Source organism: Salvia splendens, chromosome 3, assembly GCF_004379255.2.
Source record: "Salvia splendens isolate huo1 chromosome 3, SspV2, whole genome shotgun sequence".
Taxonomy (NCBI): domain Eukaryota; kingdom Viridiplantae; phylum Streptophyta; class Magnoliopsida; order Lamiales; family Lamiaceae; genus Salvia; species Salvia splendens.
The window spans coordinates 1055477-1082086 of NC_056034.1; the positions used below are offsets into that span (position 1 = coordinate 1055477).

Genomic DNA, 26610 nt, shown 5'->3' on the forward strand with positions numbered 1-26610 from the left:
TGTTTATGTTTCTATCCTTTATAGGCATGAATAAAATTTTAATCAAACACAAAATATCAACTTATACATAAGTTATAGGAGGAAGAGTCCATTATAGCCGGCTATACGACTTTTGACCCAGTTCTGGTACAGGAGTGAAACATAACTTTTTTTCTTTTAATTTTTATTTAAAATTTTGTACTATATATTATCAAAGAATTATTTAGACTTATGAAGTTAATACTTAGAAAATTATAATATTTAATTGAGCCTCTATAAATATTTTTTTTCTATGTCAGCTAGTGTTCTGGTATTGCTTATGAAATTGAAAAAATTGAATGAGAATAAAGTTTCATTTTTGACACTCTTTCCACAGACAAATGTGGCCACATCGAGGGCAAGATAATATCAAGTCAGAATAAATGAATAAATGCCCAAGAAGCAAGAAATTCAAGAATATAAACATCCTAGATCAAAAGAAATTGAATGAAAAAAGAGTAGTTTAATTTAAATTAAACAAGAACGTTTCATCTAATAAAGAACCAAGTTGTTTAACTCTAAAATCCACCCCACCCTACCCCCACAATTGTATCTATATATACCACCCAAACAATTCTTATTCCAAACACAAGGAGAACCATGGAGTCATTACACACAAAAAAATACTAGCGATTTTGAGTGTGATTCTTGGGGGGGCCACAGCCCAGACCAGGTGCAACATGACCATGATGGAGCTCTTCTAGTGCAAGCCGGCGGCCACGCCCCCAAATCCGTTATATCCGTCGGCTGACTGCTGCTTTGCCTTATCGCAAGCTGACTTGAAGTGCCCACAAGAACTCTAAAATGTTGTCTTATCTTTGGATCGACCCTGAACTCGTCATGCAGCTCCCTGAAAAGTGCAACATCCCTAATCTACCCAAGTGCTAGATTTTTTTTTTTTTAAATAAAGGTCTCAATTTCAAATTCTTGGCCATTTGGAGTTGAAAACTTGCATTACAAATTACAACTTGTGGTTTTGTGATTTGATGTATTATTTGGTATTCGAAGTGTGTGAAATATTGTGTTATACTACTATGATTCAAGAATATATGTTTGTTGAGATTTCGAGGATTTGGATCATTTTCTTTAAGTCGAATACATAATTTTAGGTCAGAGTCTAGTGAAGTCGAATTTCAACTTGAGTAATAGTTTGGTTGAAATTAATAAAATCATGTCTAAGAGTTGATTAATCATTATAATTTGAGGATTATAGTGTTAGGCCGATTATGCGTTAGGCCATACCGAACGCAGGTACAAAATTTTAATAGTAGATCATTTCAACATAATGCAACTACAAAAAAATCAACAAGGCCAACAAAAATTTTATCAGACATCTACTATTCTCTGGTTCGTCAGTTACATTTTTAATTTGTCATTTTTCAATTAATCTCTAATTTTATATATTTATTTAAATTATATTATTTTTTAAGTAAAATAAATGATTAAACGTTCAAAGATTATACAATTAAAATATCACAAATTACATAATTAAAATAGAAACCCTGCATAATTAAAACAACATAAACAAATCCAGGAGTTCCCAAACTCAAAAATTTTACCCACTACTAAGCCCTTAAGCACCTTTTAGCCTCTAGGTTCAAAAATTTGGTAAGAGTGGACTTAATCCTTATAAAAATTTTAGTAGATGTCTACTATAAGTCTATAAGTGTCATATACCTATGGCATAGTGTGTGTATATGTACATTAATTGAAAAATTAATTAATTAATTAATGAGCTAGCAGCACTCTCAAATTAATTAACGTATATTGATTATCTTCTTGAAAAAAAGGTTGAAACCCCAGCCTCAAGGGCGTTCTACATCTCGGCCTCACAATATTGTGACGGACGTATATTGATTATCTTAAACACGGGAAATTGAAATAACATAAGGCCTTAGATTATTCATAATTTAGTTATGGAGAAAAAAGTCATTATTAATTCCCCAATAATTTTCCCAGTTAATGTTACAATCCTCATTCCTCCCAAAGTTAACAACATTTTACACACAAACAACTCAAATCCCAGCCATGTTTAATGAGCCATCAAGCCTTTGGAGCCAGGGACATTGATCCACTGCAACTGGATCTCGACTTCACCGCACTCGACGTTTCTCAGCCGGAGGCACATATCCTGCACCACCTTCCCGTCTTTCCACACCACGCAGCTCTCCTCCGACAGGCAGTTTGTCCTCGAGGCAGGCACCTTCGTGACTATGGTGCCGTCTGGGAGGCCATCCAGCTTCATCTTCACGGCTTCCACGAACGGTTTTATGTCAAAGTCCGCGTCCCCCATCTTGTCGTCCAGGCTGAACATGTCGTAGTCGTACACAGTCTGGAGAATCACAAAATATCATATAAACATATGAGGAATGAAGGAGGCTATCAACGAAATGAAAGGCAACAATCCATTTCGTTTCTTCTGCTAACTGCAAGGTTTGGAGGGACGAACCCTCGCTTTATTGGCTCGTCTCAGAGTCCAATTTCTTGGGTAGGGACAGTTGGAATAACTAGCCTAGTTAGACAGTTCCCCTTCATTTCGGAAGTTGTTTCTATTTCTACATATCTTTCTTCCGTTTTTAGGTTTCTTAGTGAAAAGGGGTGACGGTATTCTGCCTAAACAGTAGACACGGGTATACTAAATACGAGAATACTAAAAATTCAATCATATTCAACTGAGCATCCAACAATATGCAGAAAGTAGTTCAACATCCATTTCACCATATTCCGACCAAGGGAGATATACGACAGTGAGTCCTATTTGCATTCTATCGAACGAACAAGGCGATCAAATTTCAGAAACATAAATGAAAATGAACAAGGGCAAGCAAAGTGAGCTCACCATATGGATTGGAATATTAGGATCTGAGATGGAAAGTGTCAGATCCTCATTCCATTCGGGGTTGACATCCTTTTTCACAACACGAGTCTTCAACTTCTGCAGCAAAACGTCTATTAGAACAAGATTCGACACCATAGCATAAGGTGAAAGCAACAACATCTATATAAGTATAACATGAATAGAATCACTGGACATATTTATATCCATCTAAAAATCAGTATTTGTAGATATCACTATTGCTACAAACGAAATCACCGTGTTACATCTCGTGTTCCACTACCACCAATGCATAATGTATGCACAACGCAACGAGTATTAGTGGTGTGAAAAACGAAATACACAAAATGCACATACAAACTAACTTAGGAAATCCTCTGCAAACCTGTATTGCATTCAAAACATCTGTCGAAACAAGATTCGACATCGTAGTATATAAGTAAAACATGAATATAATCAGTAGACATCTTTGTATCCATTTAAAGATCAGCATTTGTTGATATTCCTATTGCTACAAACCAAATCTTCGTGCTACGACTCGTGTTCCATTATCACCAATGCATAATGTATGCACAACACAACGAGTATTAGTGAAGTGAAACACGAGATATACACACAAACTAGCTCAGAAATTCCAAAAGATGGCAATTCTCTGCAGACCTATATAGCGATCCTCTGCAAACCTATATAGCCTTCAAAACATCTATTAGAACAAGATTCTACAGCATAGCAAAAGGCGAAAGCAACACCATCGATATAAGTAAAACAAGAATATAATCAATGGACATCGTTGTGTCTATTTAAAGATCAGCATATGTAGATATATCATATCGATATCCCTATTGCTACAAACGAAATCTCCGTGTTCCATCTCGTGTTTCCACTATCACCAATGCTTAATCTATGCACAACGCAACGAGTATTAGTGAAGTGAAACACGAATATCACAGTACAAACTAGCTTAGGATCTTCCAAAAGATGGCAATTCTCTTCAAACCTATATCCTTCAAAGAGTTTCAAATGTCACAAGCGTTTCATATGTTCTTCCCAAACAACAAACAAAGCTTTCACTTTCAATCAGTTGGAATCAACAATCAAAACATCATTTCAAGGAAATGCTGAAAACAAAAAAAAAGAAGAAAATCGCAGAAACAGAAAGGAATTTCCACCAACAAAAAAAAAGTCAACACATTCATTTCTTTCCCCCATAAACCCTTGAAAAAACACCCAAAATGCAAAAACCTACCTAATTAGCAAAAAAAAGAGCATCACAAAATGAAAAAAAGATGAAATTTTGCGACGAGCCATGATCATAAAACGCAACCAATTTCACTAAAACATTCTTAGCAAAGAAAATCAAAACCTGCTTGGCCATCTTGACGATAACGTAGGGATCGCTGCTGCTGACATCGCGAACAGCAAGATTAATGCCTCTCTTCACTTTGATCCTCAGCAGACCCAAGAGATTGTCCATTTGAATTGCTGAGACTAAGCTGACTGATTCGTTATGATTTTGGAGTTTGGACAGACCAGTAATGGTTTATGACGTTACGAAAATGGTGTTTGGAATTTATAATGTGAAAGTGGTGGCTTTTGTTAAATGCAACTCGCCATTTTATTTTGATTTTTTTGTATTTTTTTTTCTGATTTAACTCATCCACCTACCAAATTTATTGGGTTCTCCATTTTTGATTATTTCATTAATAAGGAATAAGGATTCATTTTTGGACCAATTAAAGAAGTTTTGAATATAAAAGAATTGTTTAGTTTTGTACATTCCACGAGGTTTAAATATAAAAATCACTATTTGGTCAACTTGTGTATATTAATTTGATGATTTATGAATAATGTGATATTTCAACCACTATTTAATGTTATTTATTTTATTTTATACATTTAGTTTATTTTATTATCTTTAAAGTTTTCATGAGTATTATTAACTTTATAAAGTATGTTAATGAACCTCAACGAGCGACGACTCACACTGCGGCAATTGAGTAATAATTATTAAATAATTAAAATATACTATTAATTATAACTCCGAATTAAAAGTTATCTATATTATAATTAAAAGTATTTGTGAATCATATTTGTGTTTGAATAAATGATTTAATAAGTTTTTTATTACGAAAGCATGTCCTGTAAATTGTAAATAATATACATTAGATTAAAAATTTGGAATAGTTTGTAAATAAGACTAATATGTCCAGAGGTATATTCCTAGACAAATACCAAACTAGTTAAAGAATATATATCCCTTAGTAAGGTAGTTGCTATTGTACAAGCCAAGCATGACCACAGAAGGCACAAATTCTTACCAAAGACGATCTATAAAATGTTATTGAAAAATAATAGTATTTTATTGAAAGAGATAGGATAGGAATCATATATAGAGCACTATTACAATTTATTTTCTCCAATAAATAGTTCTTTGATAGCAAAAGAATGTGGATGAATCATAAATCTAAAACCAAACCATTGAAGTCATATTATAATAGTGTAAGTAAAATATTTTGGGTCCCACTATGATTCACTTGTTTTAACTAATGCTTACCTAATAATCTAATTATATTTTGAATGTTTCAAACGATTTGGAGTTTGGACAGTTGTTATTCATAGCAATAGCAAAGAATGGTCAACACAAATGAATATTGTTGGCAATTAAAACTAAAAATATAACATAAAACTGTCTCATATCGGTGTCAAGATAAAACTGAAACTAGTATATAAGTCTCATGGGCCCCTCCTCCTATCACCAATTGGTTTTAGGATGGAACCCACGGATTTCTATCTTGGTATCAGAGCGGGTCGCCGACTGTGGGTCATATTTAACTGACCCAGCAGTATATCTGGGCTGAAACCGAAAAAAATGACTGACCCAGCAGTATAACTGGGCTGAAAATTTGGGTCAGGTGGTCCCAACCGATCGAAAAAAATTGGACCGATTGTCCAATCGATTAGAAAAAAGTCCAACCCCTCCAAGGTTCACCTTGAAGGGTTTGAGGGAGGGTGTTGGCAATTGAAACTAAAAAATATAACATATAACTGTCTCACATCGGTGTCAAGATAAAACTGAAACTAGTATATAAGTCTCATGGGCCCCTTCTCCTATCACCAATTGGTTTTAGGATGGAACCCATGGATTTCTATATGGTTGTGCAAGATAGGAATATAAGCACACAAATATCTCAAATGATATTCACTTTTAACTATTATATCAAAGATAATTAACATCTAACAAGACATTCACTTTTATTAGTAGTAGTAGTCAAACTTCGAGTCAATATGATTAACAATTACTATAAAAAACATTTCTATAAAAAAAAGAGTAAATTAGAGCGATATCTCACTATAACTCCAGAAAATGACATATTAAAATTAAGAGCGATAGTGAGGGACTATGAAGAATAAAATTGAATAATATTATAAATAAAAATTAATAGTTTTATGAATACAAATGACAAAAATAAAATAAAAGTGATAGAGTTGATAATTTCTCTTAATAAAAGTGATTGCTCTCGAGAATACTAGCATGCCTCCAAACTAATTTAAAGATCCACATTTTCATCAAAATCCAATGTCACTAATCTATTCATACAAATGACCGAAAAATGATTGCACTCACAAATGAATATTCTTTTAATCTTATACTAGCTTATTAGTTAAAATATTGATATAGTTATATGAATACGTGCTTGCATGAACATAATTAATCATTACTACATATAGTATTACCAAGCTTTTTAGTTTATGTGAATTATGATTGGTGGGGCAAGACTTTCCAACCTGTAACGCTATCAAAATTTGTTTGGAATTATAAGTAATGGTAGTTATAATAATTCGTTCTCCTACTCTAATATATTTATAACTAATAATTATTCATTATTATAATTGTGTTTTCTCATATTTGGATAAGATTTTTAATTAATTGCTCGAGACACCTGTTATTGTGTAAGCCGGCGGAAGCTATATTAATTAATATAATGAATTCGATTAATATTGACCATTGAATTTAGTATATATGCTAAAGCCTATTAATCTAATTAATTAGAAACCTATAAAATGTTGCACTACTTCAATTCCGAATGGAGTATATTTTACTTTCTTATATTTAACTATTTTTAAAAATTGGTTTTAAAATTACAAATAGTTCATGATTTGTTTGAAATTTCCCTTTACAACATCATTGCAATAATAATAGAGTGATAATATATTTAATTTGTATAATACTACTACTTTGTTTGGATTTTAGTTTCTGGGCATAATATAGAGTAGTACTAGTAGTATTTAAGTTATTTCATGAACATAATACTTTAATCTGGGCCGGACCAAAAAATATTAGAATTTGGGCCTGCTAATGGGTTTTTCTCAAGGCCCAATACAATTTATTGTGAAATGTGAAGTTACTAACAGTCCAAATTTTAAAAAAATGCAGGAAATATATATCTTCCCATAAATTTATTAAATCATAAAATCTCATCATCCCACAAACCTTCCCACAAATCTCATCATCCCATAAAATCTCATCATCCCACATATAAGGATAAAAAGTTAAAATGATTGGAGGTGCTGAAAGCCTCCATACTACAAATACATCAAATCTCATAATCCCACAAATCTTGAAGGGTTTTGTAAGGACTAGTTGATTGGTTGACAAATACTTCCCCTCTCAAGATCTTCATCTCTTTAAACATTGAGTCGATTTCGAGTATTTCTTCGTCTTCCAGCTTGAGATCGAGTGCTCCCTTATTCTCCCTCATCCTCTCTTGATTAAAACTTTTCACGATCACACTGACATCCTTCGACAAACCCCAACTCAGAGCAATTTGGGCAGGAGTTGCTCTATGTTTGAGAGCCAGTGACTTAATTAATGGATCTTCAATCACAACCGTTGATCCCCATAGATTCCCTGGCCCCCCAAGAGGAGAATATGCACTGACATGGATATTTTGATCACGACAAAAATCTCTTAGCTTCTTCTGCTTCCACATAGGATGCATTTCCACCTATACACATCAAATTATTATTATTATTATTATTATTATTATTATTATTATAACATAACCAAATTAAAAGTCGCGGTTTTAGACTACCTGATTGATAGCAGGAGGTACAAATGCGAAATCCAACAAATTTTGGAGCTTTTTGCAAGAGAAATTGCTTACACCAATGCCCCTGCACAAGCCCATCTCCAAGCATTTCTCCATGCCGGACCATGTGACATCGAGACATAATGGTTCGAATTCGTCTTCTTTAGGTATTGGGTCGCAAACCCATGCCTTCAATCTCACGGGCCAGTGCACTAGGTACATGTCAATATATTCCATTCCCATGATCCTGAATCCATAAATCAAGAAATTTAGCATTTCCTTATAATATAAAACTGTCTTCATCTCAAAAAAGAAAAAAAAAATACTACCATACTTTATCAGTTTGGTAACTTAGTAAAAATTACAAGTTCATTTTAATTTACACAACTGTCTCATAGTTTATTTACGATTTCTACTACATGACTCATCATTTTCTCAACTAACAATAAATAGGAGTAGTTATATACAAATAAAAAAAAGAAATACAATGGTGGTTTTATCACCCAACCTAATTTTTCACTAATATTTTACTATTTTAATTAAAAATTCTAGGAAATTTTAACTTCAAATTTCTTAAATTATTTTTCTACGTCCGATCCTGTCTATATCCTATAGATGACATACACTTACATGAGAGTTTTTTGGAGTGCCGAAACAGGATCGTGGTGATGGCTTCCCCACAATTTCGAAGTAACGAAAACTTCTTCTCTCTCAACAATGCCGTTCGCTATCGCTTCGTTCAACGCGCCCCCTAAGGCCGCCTCCGAGCCGTATATGCGCGCCGTGTCGAAGTGCCTATATCCCATCTGCATCATCACACATACATAGAAATCAAATCAACACAACACATCACATCAATAACTAACATTAAACAAAATTGTTCATGTGTGTTTGTGTGTGTGTGTGTGTGAGAGAGAGAGAGAGACCTTAAGAGCAAGTTGAACAGCTTGCTCAGTGGATTTCCTATCATTTTTAAAAGTGTATGTTCCCATTCCAATCACCGGCATTATCAGGCCATTGTTCAATCTAACTTGATCACCTCTCATTACTTCTCACAATTTATGTTTGCTAAAAATTGTGTATGTATATATAGAGATTGGAAGGGAGGCATGTATATATAGACCAAAAGTCAACCTTGAAGAAACATGATTAAATTAGTGAAAAAATTGAAGGAATCGATATGATTAGCACCGGCCCATATGATTAGCCAGATTGTGATGTCCCCAAAAATCAGAGTTGGAAGCATAAATTATTAATAGTGATTTTATTTGTCCACATTTTGGTTAACAACTAATCAACATCGGATAATCTTCGTAGACAATAACAGCGCATCACTTAACCTTTGGCTTCTTAGTGAGTTAATTAAACTCAATTAGCTCTTAAGATATGTGATTATACTTACAAGATTAAGTCTATTAGTATTATACTTAAGCCGCCGGTTCATAATTCATGAGAGAGAGAATTATGCTTAATCAAATATTAAGAGTTTTTTTGTAATAACAAGTCGCCTAGACCTTAATTACTGCTTACAAACGAAAATCCGCATCATTTAAATATGAATATTAAGTGTTATTGTTTGAATCTATCCCAATTTTATAGTTATAACAATTTTATCTCAACCTTAGAAATTGTACTATCAATTTTATCATTGAAATTTCACTCTAATGGTTGGTTGTGACCTGAGATGTCGGAAGGTAATATATTATTTCGATAAAAAAAAAGTTGTATATACGACGATATTAAATATTTCATTTGTTTGAAATAACCATATGAGGAATGATTGGTAAAATTAACACATGTTGAAAAGAAGAGGTAATTAATATTATAAAGTTAAAAAGGTTGGAATAGAAGTAAATAATTGCTAAAAATTAGGATAGATTTTATTATTAAGTCAGGGCATTAATTAAGAAATGTGTTTTTAAATAGTATATACTATTATGTTATATATAAGTAACTGAATTAGCACACCAAATTGGACCAATATTGTACCGAACTATACCAACATGCACAGTTTTTAATTTGTGTATATGTAGTCGTTTGGTTGAGGTAAAATCTCAACAATTTATTTTACAATCAGAATCTAATATCTTATAATTATATCATAGCCAACATGCAATATTTTAAATTCTGTATAAATAATTTAATAAGAAAAAGAGTGGCAAAATCTAGTCACATGACCTCAAGATCACACTATGTCCGCTCAACCACAACATATCACAAATCATCACTTGATGAATAATTTCATGGCCTTAGATTCCACATTAAGCGAATACTTTTCAAATTCACCATTTTCAATTAATCATAATGTGGAGGTGTTCGTCGCTCAAGTTTAACTTGCCTCGAGATTGTCCAAATTAGACCAAGATTAATTTTGTCACAAGAGAAGATCAAGGACTTACAAGACTGATTCCATATGACATAGTTTCAGACCAAGTATCAAACCCCATTTATGCAATCTTATATTATCTATCAAACCGAACAATTTATAGTATGACTAAACTTCAAATCTGTACATGTACTACAAATTCATGTGACTACAATATTCATCAACTTCATAACTTGGATGTATAATATTGAACACATGTTACAATAAACTGGTCTTTTTTGTTATAAATTTTTTTTTCAGTGATAGTTTTTTGTTGAAAAATGACAATGTAACAAGCACTTAAAATCAATGAACAAGAGTAAACAAATTAAAATAATAAGGAAACTTAACCTTTGGCTTCTTAGAGAGCTAATAGCTCTTAATTAAGATATGTGATTATGCAAGATTTAAGTATATTAAAATTATACTTAAGCTGCCGCTTCATAATTCTTGAGAGAGAGAATTATGATTGGTTGAGAGTTTTTAAAACAAACTTATATAATGCATAGGCTAGAGTTAACTAAGTGAATTAGTACACCAAGAGTGGTACGAATATTATACCGAACTAAACCAACACAATTTTTTCCCTTTGTCTATATATAGTTGTTTGGTTGAGGTAAAATCTCAGCAATTTATTTTACAATTAGAATCTAACATCTTATAAACCATAGGCACAACTTGCTAAATTTTAAAATTCTTATAAATAAACTCATACCCTGAAACCTTGTTTGTTGGAGTAGTTTATGATAAATAATTAATACTCCAAGAAGAAGAGTGGCAAAACCTTCTTGTGGTTGAAATATCTTATCTAATCCATCAAACCGAACATCACTAATGTGTAGTATAACTACACTTCAAATCTATACATGTACAATAAATTCATGTGCTCATAGCACCATCACAAGAGAAAATTCAATTTTTGCAAATGAATACCAATATTCAAATCTCATCATCCCACAATTCTTGAATTGTTTTGTAAGGGCTTGTTGCATCATTAACATAAACATCCCCTCTCATGATCTTCATCTCCTTCAATTTCGAGTCGATTTCGAGTATTTCATCGTCTTCCAACCTGAGTTCAAGAGCCCCCTTGTTCTCCTTCAACCTCTCTAGATTGAAACTCTTCGCGATCACGCTCGCGCCCTTCGACAAACCCCAGCTCAGGGCAACCTGAGCTGGAGTTGCCCCGTGCTTGAGAGCCATTGATTTGATCAACGGATTCTCAATCACGGCCGTTGATCCCCAAAAATTTCCCGGAGCTCCTATTGGAGAATATGCGCTGACGTGGATGTTGTGGTCCCTACAGAGATCTCTTAGCTTTCTTTGCCTCCACATAGGATGCATTTCCACCTATTTATGTACCATGGTACAACATTCATTGAATTAATTACTGATTGATATCAACGACTTCGAGCTGGGAAAAATTTACTGACTATTAATTAATTTGATTACTAACTAAGTGGTCCTCACAATTTATATTCTAATTATTATTATTATTCTATTGTTTGACATAATTTTTATACTATATGAAAAATAGTAAAATTGTTTGATTGTCTGTACTGTTTCGTACACCAACTAGCTGTGCTTATATTTTGTTTGAGATTATCAGTGTAGATTTTAAATTATCTAACGATATGATTCAATGATTTGAGATCATATTGTTCAAAAAAAAAAGTTGCTCTGACTAATTATAAAATTTGATTTTGTGTTTCATGAAAATATAGGTATATAATACTGCCCGCTGTCCCAAAAAATAGATTTTTCATCATTTTTTTTTCAGAGATATTAGTCTCTCTATTTGTAGACAGTAACTCACAACATATTATTCTCAATTTATCAATTTATTTACTATATGTACCACATGATTTGAATCTATTACCTGATTGATAGCCGGAGGTACGGATGCGAAATCCAACAGATTTTGGAGTTTTTTGCAAGAGAAATTGCTAACGCCAATACCCTTACATAAGCCCATCTCCAAGCATTTCTCCATGCCGAACCATGTCACATCGAGACATAAAGGTTCGAATTCGTCCTCTTCAGGTATCGGATCGCAAACCCAAGGCTTCAATCGTACAGGCCAGTGCACGAGATACATGTCGATGTATTCCATCCCCATGCACCTAAATTGACTCGAAAAGTTTAGAATATTAATTTTTTGTTTGTTACAAAAATGCTTATAGTAAAAAACTAAGTAGCAATAGAGAACAAATTATACAATACTCATCAGAAACAACAACAAAAAAAGCAACAGAAAAACGAATAGAGAAAAACTAACTCTCTATCAAAATTCACTACAGAATATGAACATAAGGAAACAGAAGCAAATAAGTAACACACATTCCGATTATCACAAAAAATAAGCGACAACGATAATTTAGAAACCACATGCATTTATATATCCATACATACTTGAGAGTTTTTTGTAGTGCTGAAACAGGATCGTGGTGATGGCTTCCCCACAGTTTAGACGTAACGAAAAGCTCCTCTCTCCGAACGACTCCATTTGATATCGCGTCATTCAATGCATTCCCTAACGCAGCCTCCGAGCCGTAAATTTGAGCTGTGTCAAAGTGCCTATATCCCATCTTGCAGGGGCGGGCGCAGAAAAATAGTTTAGGTGAAGCGAAATTTCGGGGGTTTTTTTTGGTAAAATAAAATTATAGAATAAAAGAGAAGAGTACCTTTAGGGCAGCTTGGATAGCATGCTCAGTGATTTTCCTATCATTTTCAAAAGAGTAGGTTCCCATACCAAGTAAAGGTATGGTGGTGCCATTGTTCAATCTTACTTGATTGTTTCTCATGATTTTCTCTCTAAAATTCAAAATTTGTGTGCAAGTGTAGTGTAATGAATGGTGGTGAGGTTTGATGTTTGAGAAATGGTCAATTTATAGAAAATGGAAGGGGAGAAATTTGGGAAAGTCAACCTTAAAAAACAACTGTATTTTGCGACATTAGTACTAATCGAAGCAACGAACACCGGCCCATATGATTGTGATCTTTGCAAAAGTCAGAGCTGTGATGTGAAGATTAATATTGGAGTTTGGGAATATCGTGCATGCGTGTCTTAATTCGTCCCAAGATATTGTTGTCTCCATTTCTTAATTAATTGAGAAAAAAAGGAATTGATTTAATTGGAAGTGAGAATTGATGATACACATGAGTTCCACCATGATTTTATATAAAAGGATAATTATCTTTTCTAATTCTAATTTATGATTTGACTTTTTTTGTTGAATTAAATCATGATTTAATACAATTCGAAATTATTTCAAGAAGAATTCAAATTGTGAATGTTTGAATTGTGATTTGAGAGTTGCGAACCTCAATCTGGTATCTACGTTGCTAGGAGTTGCAAATAGAAAGCTGCAGAGTCAAGTCAATGATACATATTAGTAATAAAAAAAAAAGCCCTGAAATCAATTGATGTTGGAAACGAGGGTGTTTCAAGTCTATTTAGACGACAATGTTTTGAAGAACCGATGTGTTGTCTACGTCTGAAAATTTGGCTTCCACATTATTACCAATTTTACCAAATATTTAGTTTGTGAGGCAATTACAAGTTGTAATAAAATTATGTTTTAAATGACAGAGTTTGAAAGTTATAAGATATTCCCTCCGTCCCATAAAAATATGGGCAATGAGTATGACACGAGAATTAAGACAAAATTGGTAAAGTAAGAGGGATTAGGAGAATGGTATGGTAAAGTAAGAGAGAAACGAAGAATAGTAGTTAAAGTAGTGTTAGTGAATAGTGTGATTTACATTATTAAATAGATAAAAAATTTAAAAAGTGGAATGCCCGTATTTTTGTGGGACGGGGGAGTATATAAAAAGTTAATAAAAATTTATGATTTCAGCTCTTCTTTATGATAATCATCAAATGTTTATTTTAAATATTTGTAAATTTGTTGAAGGTTGTTGCTAAAAAAACATTGGAGAGTCCGAGTGACTTAAAATTCTTAATTAAATTGGTTAAGGGCACAATCCACAATGTACGTGGCGGATAAATATATAAAAAAATTGATTTATTTTTAGAAAATGCGACCTATCAAATGTTTAATTATTGGTCCATGCGTTGACATTGGACAAGACTTTAGATAATTTACAAGTTTGAAAATGGCATCATTATGTGTAACATTTTTTATTTATGGTTTTGACTTAATTTAGATTTTTTTTTCTATTTTCCGGAACAGATGAATGGATCCTTTGTGAATGTCAAAGAGTTGAGACTGAAAAAAAATGATTTTGACATTGTTAAATATCTAAATAAGATTTGAAGATCTTTGTGTGCTTAATCATGATATTAATTCTTAGATGTATTATAAAAGGATTTGACGTCTCCCACGTGGCGCCTCCTTATAACTTTGAACCTCATCACTAATATTGTGATTGGATAAAATAACGTGGTGATAGAATAATGTATTTTATTAAAAGTACTCAGTAAAACATAAAAATATTACTAATAGATTAAAGTCAAATCTTTTGGTTGTGTCACGAGAGGTTTTTCATACTCTTATTTAATTTATTTTGCTGGAGCTATATATCTGAAATTTTGAGTTTAGAATTTTGACAAAATATTGTTTCTATTTTCTGTTGTAATGATAGAGATTTTTGTACAATAATATAGTATATGAATATTGAAAATTCGAAGACCCTTACGCAAATAAAAAGAAAAGAACTCTTTACTTGATTGGGATTTAAGCAACTCATTGTTGTTATAAACTCTGTTCATAGAATTTCATTCCTAAATGAGTTATCTACCATATCAAACATGCAGTATCATCGTTCTAAATCAACAGATGTGCATGGTAAATTAATAGAGTTTATAATGATTTATAATTTTAGCAATTATGTTTTAAGCATACTGGTAAAATCGAAAAGAGGCATAAGTTGGTGGTTTTAGCAGTTATTTTCCCTTAAGAAATTATTATAAATTCCATGATTTGGTTAGAAGTAATAACTTACAAGTAGTTGCCATGTTCAAACATCATCCCATAATTTTCATACAATGTATTTTGGAAACTAAGTAGTCAACCAAAACATATTAAAAACATTTCTTAGCCTTTGGCTTCTTAGAGGGCTAATCACTAATTATGTCTAATTAGACCTTCAACAGTGATTATATTATATAAGATCTATGCCAACACATAATAATAATAATTGATGAGAGAGGGGAATGTGACTCACCAAGTAATACGTTGTTTGGCTAAGTAGTGGTTGAGTGATGTTGGTTGAGTTAGTTTGGTGTTGACTCTTAAGTGTCATTTATTAAGATCCATAAATAAATGAAATGAAGACTTAAATTGGAGTATTGAATTAACATAAGACTTGACTTTGATTTTTATTACACGACCAATCTAAAAGCCACACTCAAAATTATATAGAACACTATTATAAGTTGATTTAGTCTTTTAGGGCAATGGTGGAGGTAGAAATTTTATTTCATATATAGGTCTAAAAAGACATTTCACAATTTCCTTCATAAAGTTTTCCTTAAAATCAAATCAATTTTAACATGCCTTAAAAAGTTATTTTATGACTACAATTTATTAATATTAATATTATAGCAAAGGTGATCAAGATTCTCAAATCTAGCAATAATAATATTTATTAAATTATACTTATAACATATAATAAGTAAAATACCCTTAAAATTTTCTAAACTGATTGCGGCATTTACCCCACAACTACATGTAGCTCAGGCGTACAGAGTCACGTAGAGTAGTTGTTTATTTAACGATGAGGTTAAAAAAACATTTCACAAATTCCTTCTTTAGATTTCTTTTGAAATCAAAATATGTAGTACCATAAAATTCAATTTATATAAATTTTACAAATCTGAAGAAGTCCTATTTTTATTTTACCTTCCTGATATTACTCTTAAAACAAAGAGAAATAACAAAGAGAGAAATGAGTTAACTATATACTAATTAAAGTTCTGACACGAAACATATTCCAAATCTCAAGTTTAGCTATTTAAAATATATATAATATCTATTAACATTAAATTACCTGCACAAAAACTTCAGGTCATCCGCAACGCTGTCTCTTATCCGTCTCATCTTTTAATTATTCATGGGCCCCACTGTACTTTTCACTCCATCTCTTAACTAACAGACAACACCTGCAACCCTCAATCTCTTATCCGTCTCTTAACCATCTCATCCTTTAACTATTCATTCAATTTTATTTTTTATTTTATTTCCAACAAATTCAATTAATAAAAACACACTTCATTAAATAAAATAAAATTACAACTTAAAATTCTAAAAAAATTAAAAAACCTCATTAATAAAATCCTAAAAATTTTAAAATACATAATTTAAATAAAAAAACATATTTTTTTATGGTGGATTAATTTGTGGGATTTGATATTTATAGAAGTGATTGAAGGCTTTAAAAAAAATTAAAAATTTGCAAAAAACGCCTATAAACAGCTAGTATATTTTTTGGGAATTTTTAAAAAATTTTGAATTTTTACTGAATTTAAAAAAAAACAAAAAAAATATTTTTCGGATAAAAACGACGCCCACTCGCGGGCCGGCGAATGGGCGTCACGGACGAACCGGAGCTCGACCCGTGGCGAGACGTCTCGCGAGCTGTCCCTCCGGGACGGGCATCTCTCCGAGACGGGATGGAGACGGAAGGCTGCAACGCCGTCTCTTATCCGTCTCGTCTCTCCGGGACGAGATAAGAGACGGCTAAGGGATGCGTTGCGGATGGCCTCAGAATTACGAGTCCCCACAATCAAATATTACTAGAAAATAATTGATGGGCCTTTTATCGGTCCCAATTAGTATCCAGTTTTGCTAACTTAAATATAAGCCTTCAATGAGATGGGCCTTTAATCGGGCTTAATTAGTTTAAGCAATATTGATCAGTTCACTTTCTCTACTATTGGAATTTACTAATTACCTCACTCATTATATAATGACTTATTAAAACAAAATAATGATACAATGACCAGTTAAATAAATCTAAGGCTGCATTATCTCTGATTGTAAAGGATGATAAATATACATTTTCATCAATTTCCACTCTTTTAGCACAATGATGTAAAAATAAATAAATAAAATGTTTGGGAAAGTGATACGAGAATATCTCTCGAATATCCCCGAATCTCTCTTATTTAGTTTAGTATTGATTTAGCATATCCTTTCGTATCTTTTGCTTATTATAAATAGGGCTATAGTTATTCTCTTTAATCAATCAAGAAATACATAATATTTTCCCTAGTTCTTTCTTTCGTTCTCTTCTTTATTTGCAAACCATAAACCGGAGCTGATCTCAGGGAGAGCCTGAGACGTCCACTGATACGATTCTTGGAGCTGATCTCGGGACGAGCTCGAGACGTCCATCTTTATTCCTCATCGTTGATCACTCGTCGACGTCGGTATCACGTTAAGGGAGAATCCTCTTAACAATAATCATGGTGTAATGGTGTATAGTAGCAGGTTTAAATTTTTTTATTTATATGCTATATTTAAAAGCAAGTGTCTGGCGGCGTTTATATATAATTAGTTGAGTAAAGACTTAAAAGTGTCTGAAATAGACTTTAGTTTGATAGTGGATGTATGTTGGAAGTCTATATATTAAATAAATGAATAATCTAATAAGCCCAACATTTTAAATAGCACATGCATGCTCATATAATATTACACTAGTTGATCAATTTAATTACGTAGTCAAGAAAGAACCAATTAAAGTGGTTTCACATTGCTAAATAAATTAACACATGTAACAACTCTCTAAACAAGTTGAACCCCATAAAATCACTATAAATAGATAAAAAATACTAACTAAACCCCAAATAATTAGTTTCACCCTTCAAAATGGTTATAGAATCAGCTGAGAAGAAACTGTATGATGCTGCAGCTGAAGGGAATTTATCAAAATGATCCATTTCTTCTCAAAAAAGCATCATTTGCAAACACTAAGGAAACCCTCTTACACGTGGCAGCGGCCGGAGGATACGCGGACATCGCGTCTATACTGCTTGAAAAGGCCCCGGACATGTGCTGGTCACGTGATGGAAACGGCATGAACCCTATTCATGTGGCGGCCGTGAACGGGCGCGAGGAGGTCCTGAAACTGCTTGTTGAGAAGGATGCCTTTGCTGCGATGGAGCGGTTGGACCGTGGAGAGACCGTGCTGCACTTGTGCGTGAAACATCGTCAGGTCGGAGCGTTGAGGGTTTTGGTGAGTATGTTGGGTGGGTTTGTGTGTGCAGAGGATGATGCTGGAGAGACAGTCTTGCATTTGGCCGTTAGGTACAAACAAGTTGAGGTGAGACCACTCTTTTTTTCTATGGAAAATCTATATTTTGATTAGTTGAGATATTTTATTCATCTTATTTATTTTCATTATAGTAAAAGCTTGCATTCATATAGATTTTGATTATAGGGTAGACGGACTGAAAAAATCATGAATTTTGGTCTGTAATTTTAAAAATAAGTTGTAAAAATTGTGAATCTAAATGATTTTTTTTTCAATTTCCCTTCTGGTTTAATTTTGATGAACTTGTATGTAATGTGACATCCAGAAAATTCAAAAAGGACCACACCATCTATGAATTTGATTGTGTTTCTCACATTTAGTAAATAATTCAACTATGTCATCAATTTGAGATGCGTGTCAGCCAAATTGACAACATATCACAAATAGAGTATCTGGATTTTTTTGTTAGCCAATTGATAAAATTATTAAAATTCATTGTTTTTAATAAATATTCATGAATATTCTGACATTATATTTTTTTAATCTTGGTTGTTTAAAATTAACTAAAGCATAATATATTACTCCATATACTAGTAGTATTGTCATTTTTGGCGTCCCCCAATATTAGTAGGCTTCCTTTGTTTATTAACAATACTTGAATCACATTTTCTTTATTCTCAAATTCTCAGATGATTCGATACTTGACCAAATTCACCAAGATCGACAAGAAATCAAAAAACTTCAAAGGCGAAACGCCGTAAAAAATCCTGAGGCAACACATCTCCTATTCCGGATCCGACCACGAAACCGACGAAATCAAAGAGTTGCTCCGGTCCCGATCCGCCCACTCCTCCCAAATCCCACCGGCTGAGTGGCTGACCAAGAAGCGCGACTCCATCATGGTGGTGGCGGTCCTGATCGCCACCATGGCATTCCAGGCCGCCGTCAGCCCCACTGGCGGCGTGTGGCAGGACGACACGGCCGACCACAGGGCCGGGGAGGCGGTGATGGCCTACAAAGACCCGCGCATTTACCGCAACTTCATACGCTCCAACACGGTGGCGTTTGTGACGTCACTCAGCATCATATTGCTGCTCATCATTGGCTTGCCCTTCAAGTACAGATTCTTCATGTGGGCCCTCGTGCTCATCATGTGGGTCTCCGTCACCGCCGTCGGAGTCACCTATGGAGCTTCGATTATGGTGGCGACTCCTGTGATTCATAAGGACTCACTCAGCAGCGTCATCCAGATAGCCATCATTGCGTGGGTCGGGCTGATGTCGTTCCTGCTCGTTGCCAACGCTTTCCGGCATCTTTACCAGAAATTGAGGGACTCCGGAATCAAATTTCCGTCGTGGGTAAAACGTTGCGACGATGAATCCGTTAACAGTTTAGCCTGACCATATAAGAGGCCCATTTAGCCACTGCGGTCATTCTTGGTTTGATGGAATGGAGTACCAAGGAAATATTCATTCCGTTCTATTGTTATTGTATCTTATTCCTTCTTATTTATATTTTTTATAAAATTACGTAAAATTGCGCATACATACATACACACTTCACACACATTGCACACACTGCACGCCCAACACACAGAATGTACAAACACATTGCATACGCATAGCACACAGTACAAACATTGCGTACACGACATACACACAATGCACACAATATATACACGCACAATGTACGCGCACACACACAAACTATACACACCATCTGCACACACTTCACACTACACACACAACACTACAAATACACATATATGGATGTTAATCGGGCCAATCTGCTCAGATTTGAGCCAATTCTATTAGGTTATCGGTCAATTATGCGTCATTTGGTTTATAATTTTTCGGGATATAAATTGCCAATCCCTAACCCTAAACTTCCAAGCTTCTGGCTAACCTGTCGGGCCAATGACACTCAATTTTTTTTATACTTTGTTTTAGCTAAATTTTTTAAAAATTTTGTATTTACAATAAATTATTACACATACAAATGAGAATTATTTGAACTCGGAACTGATATGTAAGACAAGAATAAATTTTTATATGCCACCGCATATGAATATATTATCATGTAATCTAATAACCGGCTGTTTGGTTGGGCTTGTTGCATATTCTATATTGACATTTTTATATTCTATTTTGACAAGTTGCATATTCTATGTTATCAACTCCAATTTGACAAGTTGCATATTCTATATTTGCAAAATTGATTTGTTCATGTCACTCCATATTTTAGTAAGGCATCACTATTACCAAACCCACTGACTTTGCCTTGTATGTATAGTTCAAACATGTTCCGAATAATCAACAATCAATCTTACTCTTGACAATGGAGACAATGGATATGTTTCAAGTTTAATTAGGTTTAGATTTTATCAATACATTAGGATATGGGTCCCTGGTGCGGACGGACACACAATACAGAGGTTCGAACGGAATGCATATGGAAGAGGTGGTTGTGGAGTGGTGGCGGTAGTCGGTTCATTATCCAATCTTTTAAACCGAACTGCCTCTGAAAAAACTATCCAATTTTAATAGTTGAAAATTGGTATGTGATGAGCCCACATTGTTCATTAATATAACGGACCCCAAAAAGAATTTGGCTTAATAATTATCAGGTTTGAGAAATTATGGTATGAACTGATTGTGATAATCATCAGGGGTTTCGAAATTTTGGTCTGAGGAACTTTTTGGCTGCTTTGGAAAAGGAGTAGTTTTTTTTCTTCAAAATATACGAGACTTCTTATTTTGATTAGATTAAAGTTTGAAATTAAATATTAAGCCCAAGAGATTGCAAGAAATTTTAGACTCATAGATGAATCAATCAGAAAGTCACAGATGAAATAATCAGAAAATACATAAGGGCCCATTATTCCTTTTCAATTTCATGGCCCAATAACGGCCCAAATGATATGTTCGTCAAAGGGTAAAATCCAGAAAACAAAGATACCAACCAATGGTGACTTAAAGAAATGCGGCCCAATAAGGTTCAAAGCTAAGTACATTGATGGACCCAGCAACATAAAAATCCAAAAAAATAAATAAAATAGATATTGGAATTTAATATACCCATGTGTATTAGAAGCTAATGTTCGTGAATTGTGATCTCATTTTCATGAGTCAAATAAAATTCTTTTGTGCAAACAAACATAGCAGCATATGTATCATGTTTGGGTGGGATTTATTGAAGTGCAGATTACAAAGAAGAAGACAATCTAATAGTTGATTCTACTCAGTCAAACCAAATTAGTAAAGTTCACACATTACACCTTCCTATATAAGAGTGTACCTAATCATCTCTCTTCTGTGTAACATTTAGCAATCATGATTCTTGTAAGAATCAAATCAGACCTATTACTATATTGACAAGCACACAGGTGAAAGAGGGTATACTTACAAATTCCAGTCTAGTTTTGTCACACTTGATATGGTTAAAGAATCTGCACCAAGTCAAAGGTGTTGGCAATTGAAACTAAAAATATAACATATAACTGTCCCACATCGGTGTCAAGAGAAAACTGAAACTAGTATATAAGTCTCATGGGCCCCTCCTCCTATCACCAATTGGTTTTAGGATGGAACCCATGGATTTCTATCAAAAGTGAGACTTTAAATAGTGAACGGATGAAGTATTATTTTATAGGCTTTACAACTATTGGAACATGTTAACATAAATACACTCGAAGAATCAAATATTGAGACCTATGATTACAGACCAAACTAAACAAGTAAAGCAAACAACAAATTAAAGGCATATATAACCTAAAAGACCAATTAAAAAAAGGTAATAATTCAAACAGAAACATGTCATATACACATAATAAAAATCCAAGAAGGCGGTAGAAAGCAGTCTGGCGCGTTGATGTTGCGTCTGGGCCTCGTGCTTGAGGTGGAATGGACGGGCCTGTCGAGGCTGAGGTGGGCATTGGTGATGGGGTCCTTGTTTGGCGAGGCTGCTGAACTCGGGCTTGGAGAATGGGTGGCTGATCGTATCTCCGTATCATTCTTTGTCCTCCTTCATTTATGTAGCAAGACACATTCATTACGAAGTGAGAACTATCATTAAGGTTAAAAAAAAAAAGTATTACCCAGTAATATTTGTTCGTGGTCACGATTTGAAGGTCTTCATTGCCGAGTTCCTGTTGCTCCTCCTTTATTATTCTAACTGAATCCACCACTGAATCACAACAACACGACAACTTAATTGAGAGAAGTGTTGGTATGTCTCCCATGCATGAAGGAATCTCCCTCAACCTATCTACAGAGCGAAGATGAAGGTGCTCAAGGCGTGGAAAGTGGGTGTTTTCTGTGATCCAACACTCTACATCACAGGTCTCAATCAACAAGAACTTGAGATTCGAGAATTGGTCTTCCAATGTTTCCCACTCAGACCCAATGAAGGCGCGCCATTTGAGCTTGAGAACTTGAAGAAGGGGCAACGGACCTATTTTTGTCTTCATGTCTTCCCAAGGAAGATTGGTATCTTCTAATGTCAACTTCGTGAGGGAACATGGAAAGCTCACTTGTCGCACCCAATGGCTGTATTTTCTAGAAGACTCAAGGGTAAGATATTCGAGTTTGTGGAGGCAACAAATCTTGTCGAGTTGGTAATCATCATCATCTTCTTCTTTTCGATCGTTTTTTTGATAGCACAACTTCAATTTTTTGATATTGGGGATTCTTTTAAGCACCCCAGCACAAAACTTGAGATCGTACACAATATAAAGTGACTGTAGGTTTTCCATCACCATATCCTCCTCGTCACTGCGAGGAACGGGGACATAAAATCTACCATCATTATCCACCCGGTTGATGAATTTGACATGCCTAAGTTGAGGCACCTTCCAAATATCACAATAATGATCCCACCTTGCCTCATCTATAATCACTGTCTGCAAATTCCAGAGAAAAGAGATGGAAGAAAGCACGTTGGTTAAATAACATTCACCAACCCCGATAACAAGAAGACGCATGTTAACTCGCTGAAGAAAAATCTTCACATAATCTACCCCTGGGTATGCTTCAAACATGGATATCCTCAACAATCTAAAATTATTTGACAAATCCGTTGGAGCTCTCCCAAAGAAAGAGCGGACACTTGGTGCGAATTTCAGAGATTGAATGAGTTGAGTTGGATATTCCCATTGTTGTAACCTGCTTGCAATACGGCGATAAAGATATATGCCCTTTGGAATGCTCTTCTCTTCCAACACATATAGAAACTTCAGTTTTCGAGCTTCTCTCAAACACACATCTCTCAACAGGTCATGCATTTTCAATGATTTCAGTTTCCCACAACGCCTGAGCTTTTCAACTATAAGGAGATTTCTATCAACAAGTTCTTCTACGTACTTTTCTGCTGCCTCTTCCAAACTTTTCCCATTAATTGGTTTTACGAATCCTTCGGCGCACAAATCTAGGATGAGCTCTGATACTCGAATCACTTCATCTTCAGCATATCTTCCGAAATAGAGAAAACATGGTTTTAAATGAACTGACACATTATTATAACTCATGTATAATATTTGCAAGCATCTTTCATTATCCTCCGAATTTACAATTGAACTTAAATCTTTTTCAAACAATCCCCAACTTTCTTTTGTCCGTTCTGACTTTGATAAGAGCCCCCCTATCACAACAACTGACAATGGAAGTCCCTTACAACCTCTCACAATCTTCTTTCCAATGTCCTCCAACTCAGGAGGACAACTTTCTTCCTCAAACACAGTTTTGGAAAATAGATTCCAACCGGCGTCCTCATCCAATAATTTCAGAACAAGACCATTGAAGTAGTTAAAATGAGACGACAAGTTTGATAGCCTTGTCGTCACTACTATTCTACTCCCGTTTCTCTTATCCGGGAAGAATCTTCTAACTCCATCCCATGCCTCAATAGTCCACATATCATCCATTACAATAAAATACTTCCTTCCAAACAAATATTTGTGCAAATGATCTCCTAACTCATCTTCACTCAAATCATCCCCCTTCCCCATGCCTACTTGATCATGAACTTGTCTAAGAATTTCTTTTGCATTATACTCTTGAGAAATTGTAGTCCATGCACAAACATCAAAATGTTGTTGGACAAGTGGACTTACATAGATCTTTCGAGCAAGAGTGGTCTTGCCTATCCCACCCATTCCAACAATTGGTAGAATTTGGCGTTCCCGTGCATCTCCAGTGATCTTGTCCAGCATTTGATACAAGACATCATCAAAACCAACCATTGTAACCTCACGAGCAGCAGAAGCAGATCCAGATGAGCCTACAGCAGCAGCAGTGCTCACAGACTTTACGATGTGGAGTTGATCTTGGAGTACCATCTTCTCATCAATCTCAATCTTAATGAAATTCATGTTTTCTATCACATTCTCCAGACCTGTTCAAAACCAAGGACTTGATTAGAGATTTAAGGGATTGATTACTTGAAAACCAAAATCATGATCATATATAGTATAAGGCTTCAAACAATCAACAATACCTATATAGAATGCAAATGAGCTTATGTGTTCTACATCAGCTTCTGATCGAACACGAATTTGATCTGCAATATAAGACTCGATCACATCTTCAGCAAGGTAAGCATATTCAGCAATGCGGCTTTCCCACACATCTTCTTCTTCAGTGTAGCCACCACGGGGAGAATAGCTTTCAAGAAATTTTTGCAAGGAAGTAATTACTAGAGTGAGAGATTCAACCTGATTTTGGTCAATGGAAATTGGAGAGCTTGGAAGAGTTTGAATTTGATCTATAATATGCATCACAGAAACTAGAGCTCCATAAGCAGCCATTTCTCTCCTATTTTTTTGTTCTGGGTTTGAGAACTGAGAAGCAGAAGAGTAGGCCTATTCACAGTTGTAGGCACATCTTTAAAAGCTGGAATCATTTTTAGACTACTTTCTCTCATCACAAAAGGTGTGATTAGCTCCTTCAATATCGGAACCATGATTATCGTCTCGTCCTCAACAATCTAAAATTATTTGACAAATCCGTTGGAGCTCTCCCAAAGAAAGAGCGGACAAGTGGTGCGGATTTCAGAGATTGAATGAGTTGAGTTGGATATTCCCATTGTTGTAACCTCTCTAATGCTCTTCTCTTCCAACACATATAGGAACTTCAGTTTTCGAGCTTCTCTCAAACACACATCCCTCATGCATTTTCAATGATTTCAGTTTCCCACAATGCCTGCGCTTTTCCAACTATAACAAGATTTCTATCAACAAGTTCTTCTACCTACTTTTCTACTGCCTCTTCCAAACTTTTCCCATTAATTGGTTCTATGAATCCCTAGCACCCAAATATAGGATGAGTTCAAATACTCGAATCACTTCTTCTTCACCATATCTTCCCAAATAGAGGTTTTAGATGAACTGACAAATTATTATAACTCATGTATAATACCTGCAAGCAACTTTCATTATCCTCCAAATTTTCAAAGAATCCCCAACTTTCTTTTGTTCGTTCAGATTTTGATAAAAGCCCCCCTATCACAGCAATTGACAGTGGAAGTCCCTTACAACCATTCACATTCTTTTTCCCAACGTCCTCTAACTCAAGAGGCCAAGCTTCTTCCCCGAACACAGTTTGGCAAAATAGGCCCCCAACTGGCATACTCATCCAAAAATTTCAAATCAAGACCATTGGTGTAGTTAAAATGAGATGCCAAGTTTGATAGCCTTGTCACCACTACTATTCTGCTCCCATCTTCATTGTCTAGGAAGAATCTCCTAACTCGATCCCATACCTTTTCTACTAGTATTTGATTTGGATCATGAATTACATAATTAATTTTTGTATGATATATTTTGTATTTGACCATTTGAACTATATATTTAAAATGAATATTGCATTTCAAATAACTACGAATTTGAATACCTTATAAACACACAACACACAGCATACACACTCCATATTGCCCCCCACACAGAAAATACACAGAGTGAACACACAACACAAACTCAAATGACACACCACATTGCACACACATACACTCTCGTGCTTGCACACACAACTCAAGATATAAAAAAAATAATGTAGAAATACACAATATACATATATAAATAAAAAAAT

General features: G+C 34.4%; 5 protein-coding genes across 6 annotated transcripts; 1 reads left to right on the plus strand and 4 right to left on the minus strand.

Annotated features, from left to right (window-relative positions):
- Positions 1-1894: 1894 nt before the first annotated feature.
- Positions 1895-4433, minus strand: LOC121797485 (protein C2-DOMAIN ABA-RELATED 4-like). The gene is made up of 3 exons (XM_042196247.1): positions 4218-4433; positions 2858-2953; positions 1895-2350 (listed from the first exon to the last, which is right to left on the minus strand). Exons 1-3 carry the CDS (start codon positions 4326-4328, stop codon positions 2051-2053), a joined length of 507 nt encoding a protein of 168 aa, XP_042052181.1. The 5' UTR covers positions 4329-4433; the 3' UTR covers positions 1895-2050.
- A 3016-nt stretch (positions 4434-7449) lies between these two features.
- LOC121795682 (non-functional NADPH-dependent codeinone reductase 2-like) lies at positions 7450-8990 on the minus strand. The gene is made up of 4 exons (XM_042194246.1): positions 8871-8990; positions 8575-8750; positions 7948-8191; positions 7450-7860 (listed from the first exon to the last, which is right to left on the minus strand). The coding sequence occupies exons 1-4, from the start codon at positions 8988-8990 to the stop codon at positions 7450-7452; spliced, it is 951 nt and encodes a 316-aa protein (XP_042050180.1).
- Positions 8991-11248: 2258 nt separating this feature from the next.
- Positions 11249-13113, minus strand: LOC121795739 (non-functional NADPH-dependent codeinone reductase 2-like). The gene is made up of 4 exons (XM_042194336.1): positions 12994-13113; positions 12722-12897; positions 12189-12432; positions 11249-11659 (listed from the first exon to the last, which is right to left on the minus strand). Exons 1-4 carry the CDS (start codon positions 13111-13113, stop codon positions 11249-11251), a joined length of 951 nt encoding a protein of 316 aa, XP_042050270.1.
- Positions 13114-18082: 4969 nt separating this feature from the next.
- Positions 18083-20065, plus strand: LOC121794006 (ankyrin repeat-containing protein At5g02620-like). 2 transcript variants are annotated; one of them, XM_042192017.1, is made up of 2 exons: positions 18083-18598; positions 19219-20065. In XM_042192017.1, exon 2 carries the CDS (start codon positions 19429-19431, stop codon positions 19927-19929), a length of 501 nt encoding a protein of 166 aa, XP_042047951.1. In that variant the 5' UTR covers positions 18083-18598; positions 19219-19428; the 3' UTR covers positions 19930-20065. The 2 variants fall into 2 exon arrangements, with proteins under 2 accessions (XP_042047951.1, XP_042047952.1); XM_042192018.1 differs by having other exon boundaries at positions 18084-18598.
- Positions 20066-22257: 2192 nt separating this feature from the next.
- Positions 22258-26151, minus strand: LOC121795317 (putative late blight resistance protein homolog R1B-12). Its single transcript, XM_042193839.1, has 4 exons — positions 25942-26151; positions 25022-25385; positions 22626-24919; positions 22258-22299 (listed from the first exon to the last, which is right to left on the minus strand). The coding sequence occupies exons 1-4, from the start codon at positions 26149-26151 to the stop codon at positions 22258-22260; spliced, it is 2910 nt and encodes a 969-aa protein (XP_042049773.1).
- Between the last annotated feature and the right edge of the window lie 459 nt (positions 26152-26610).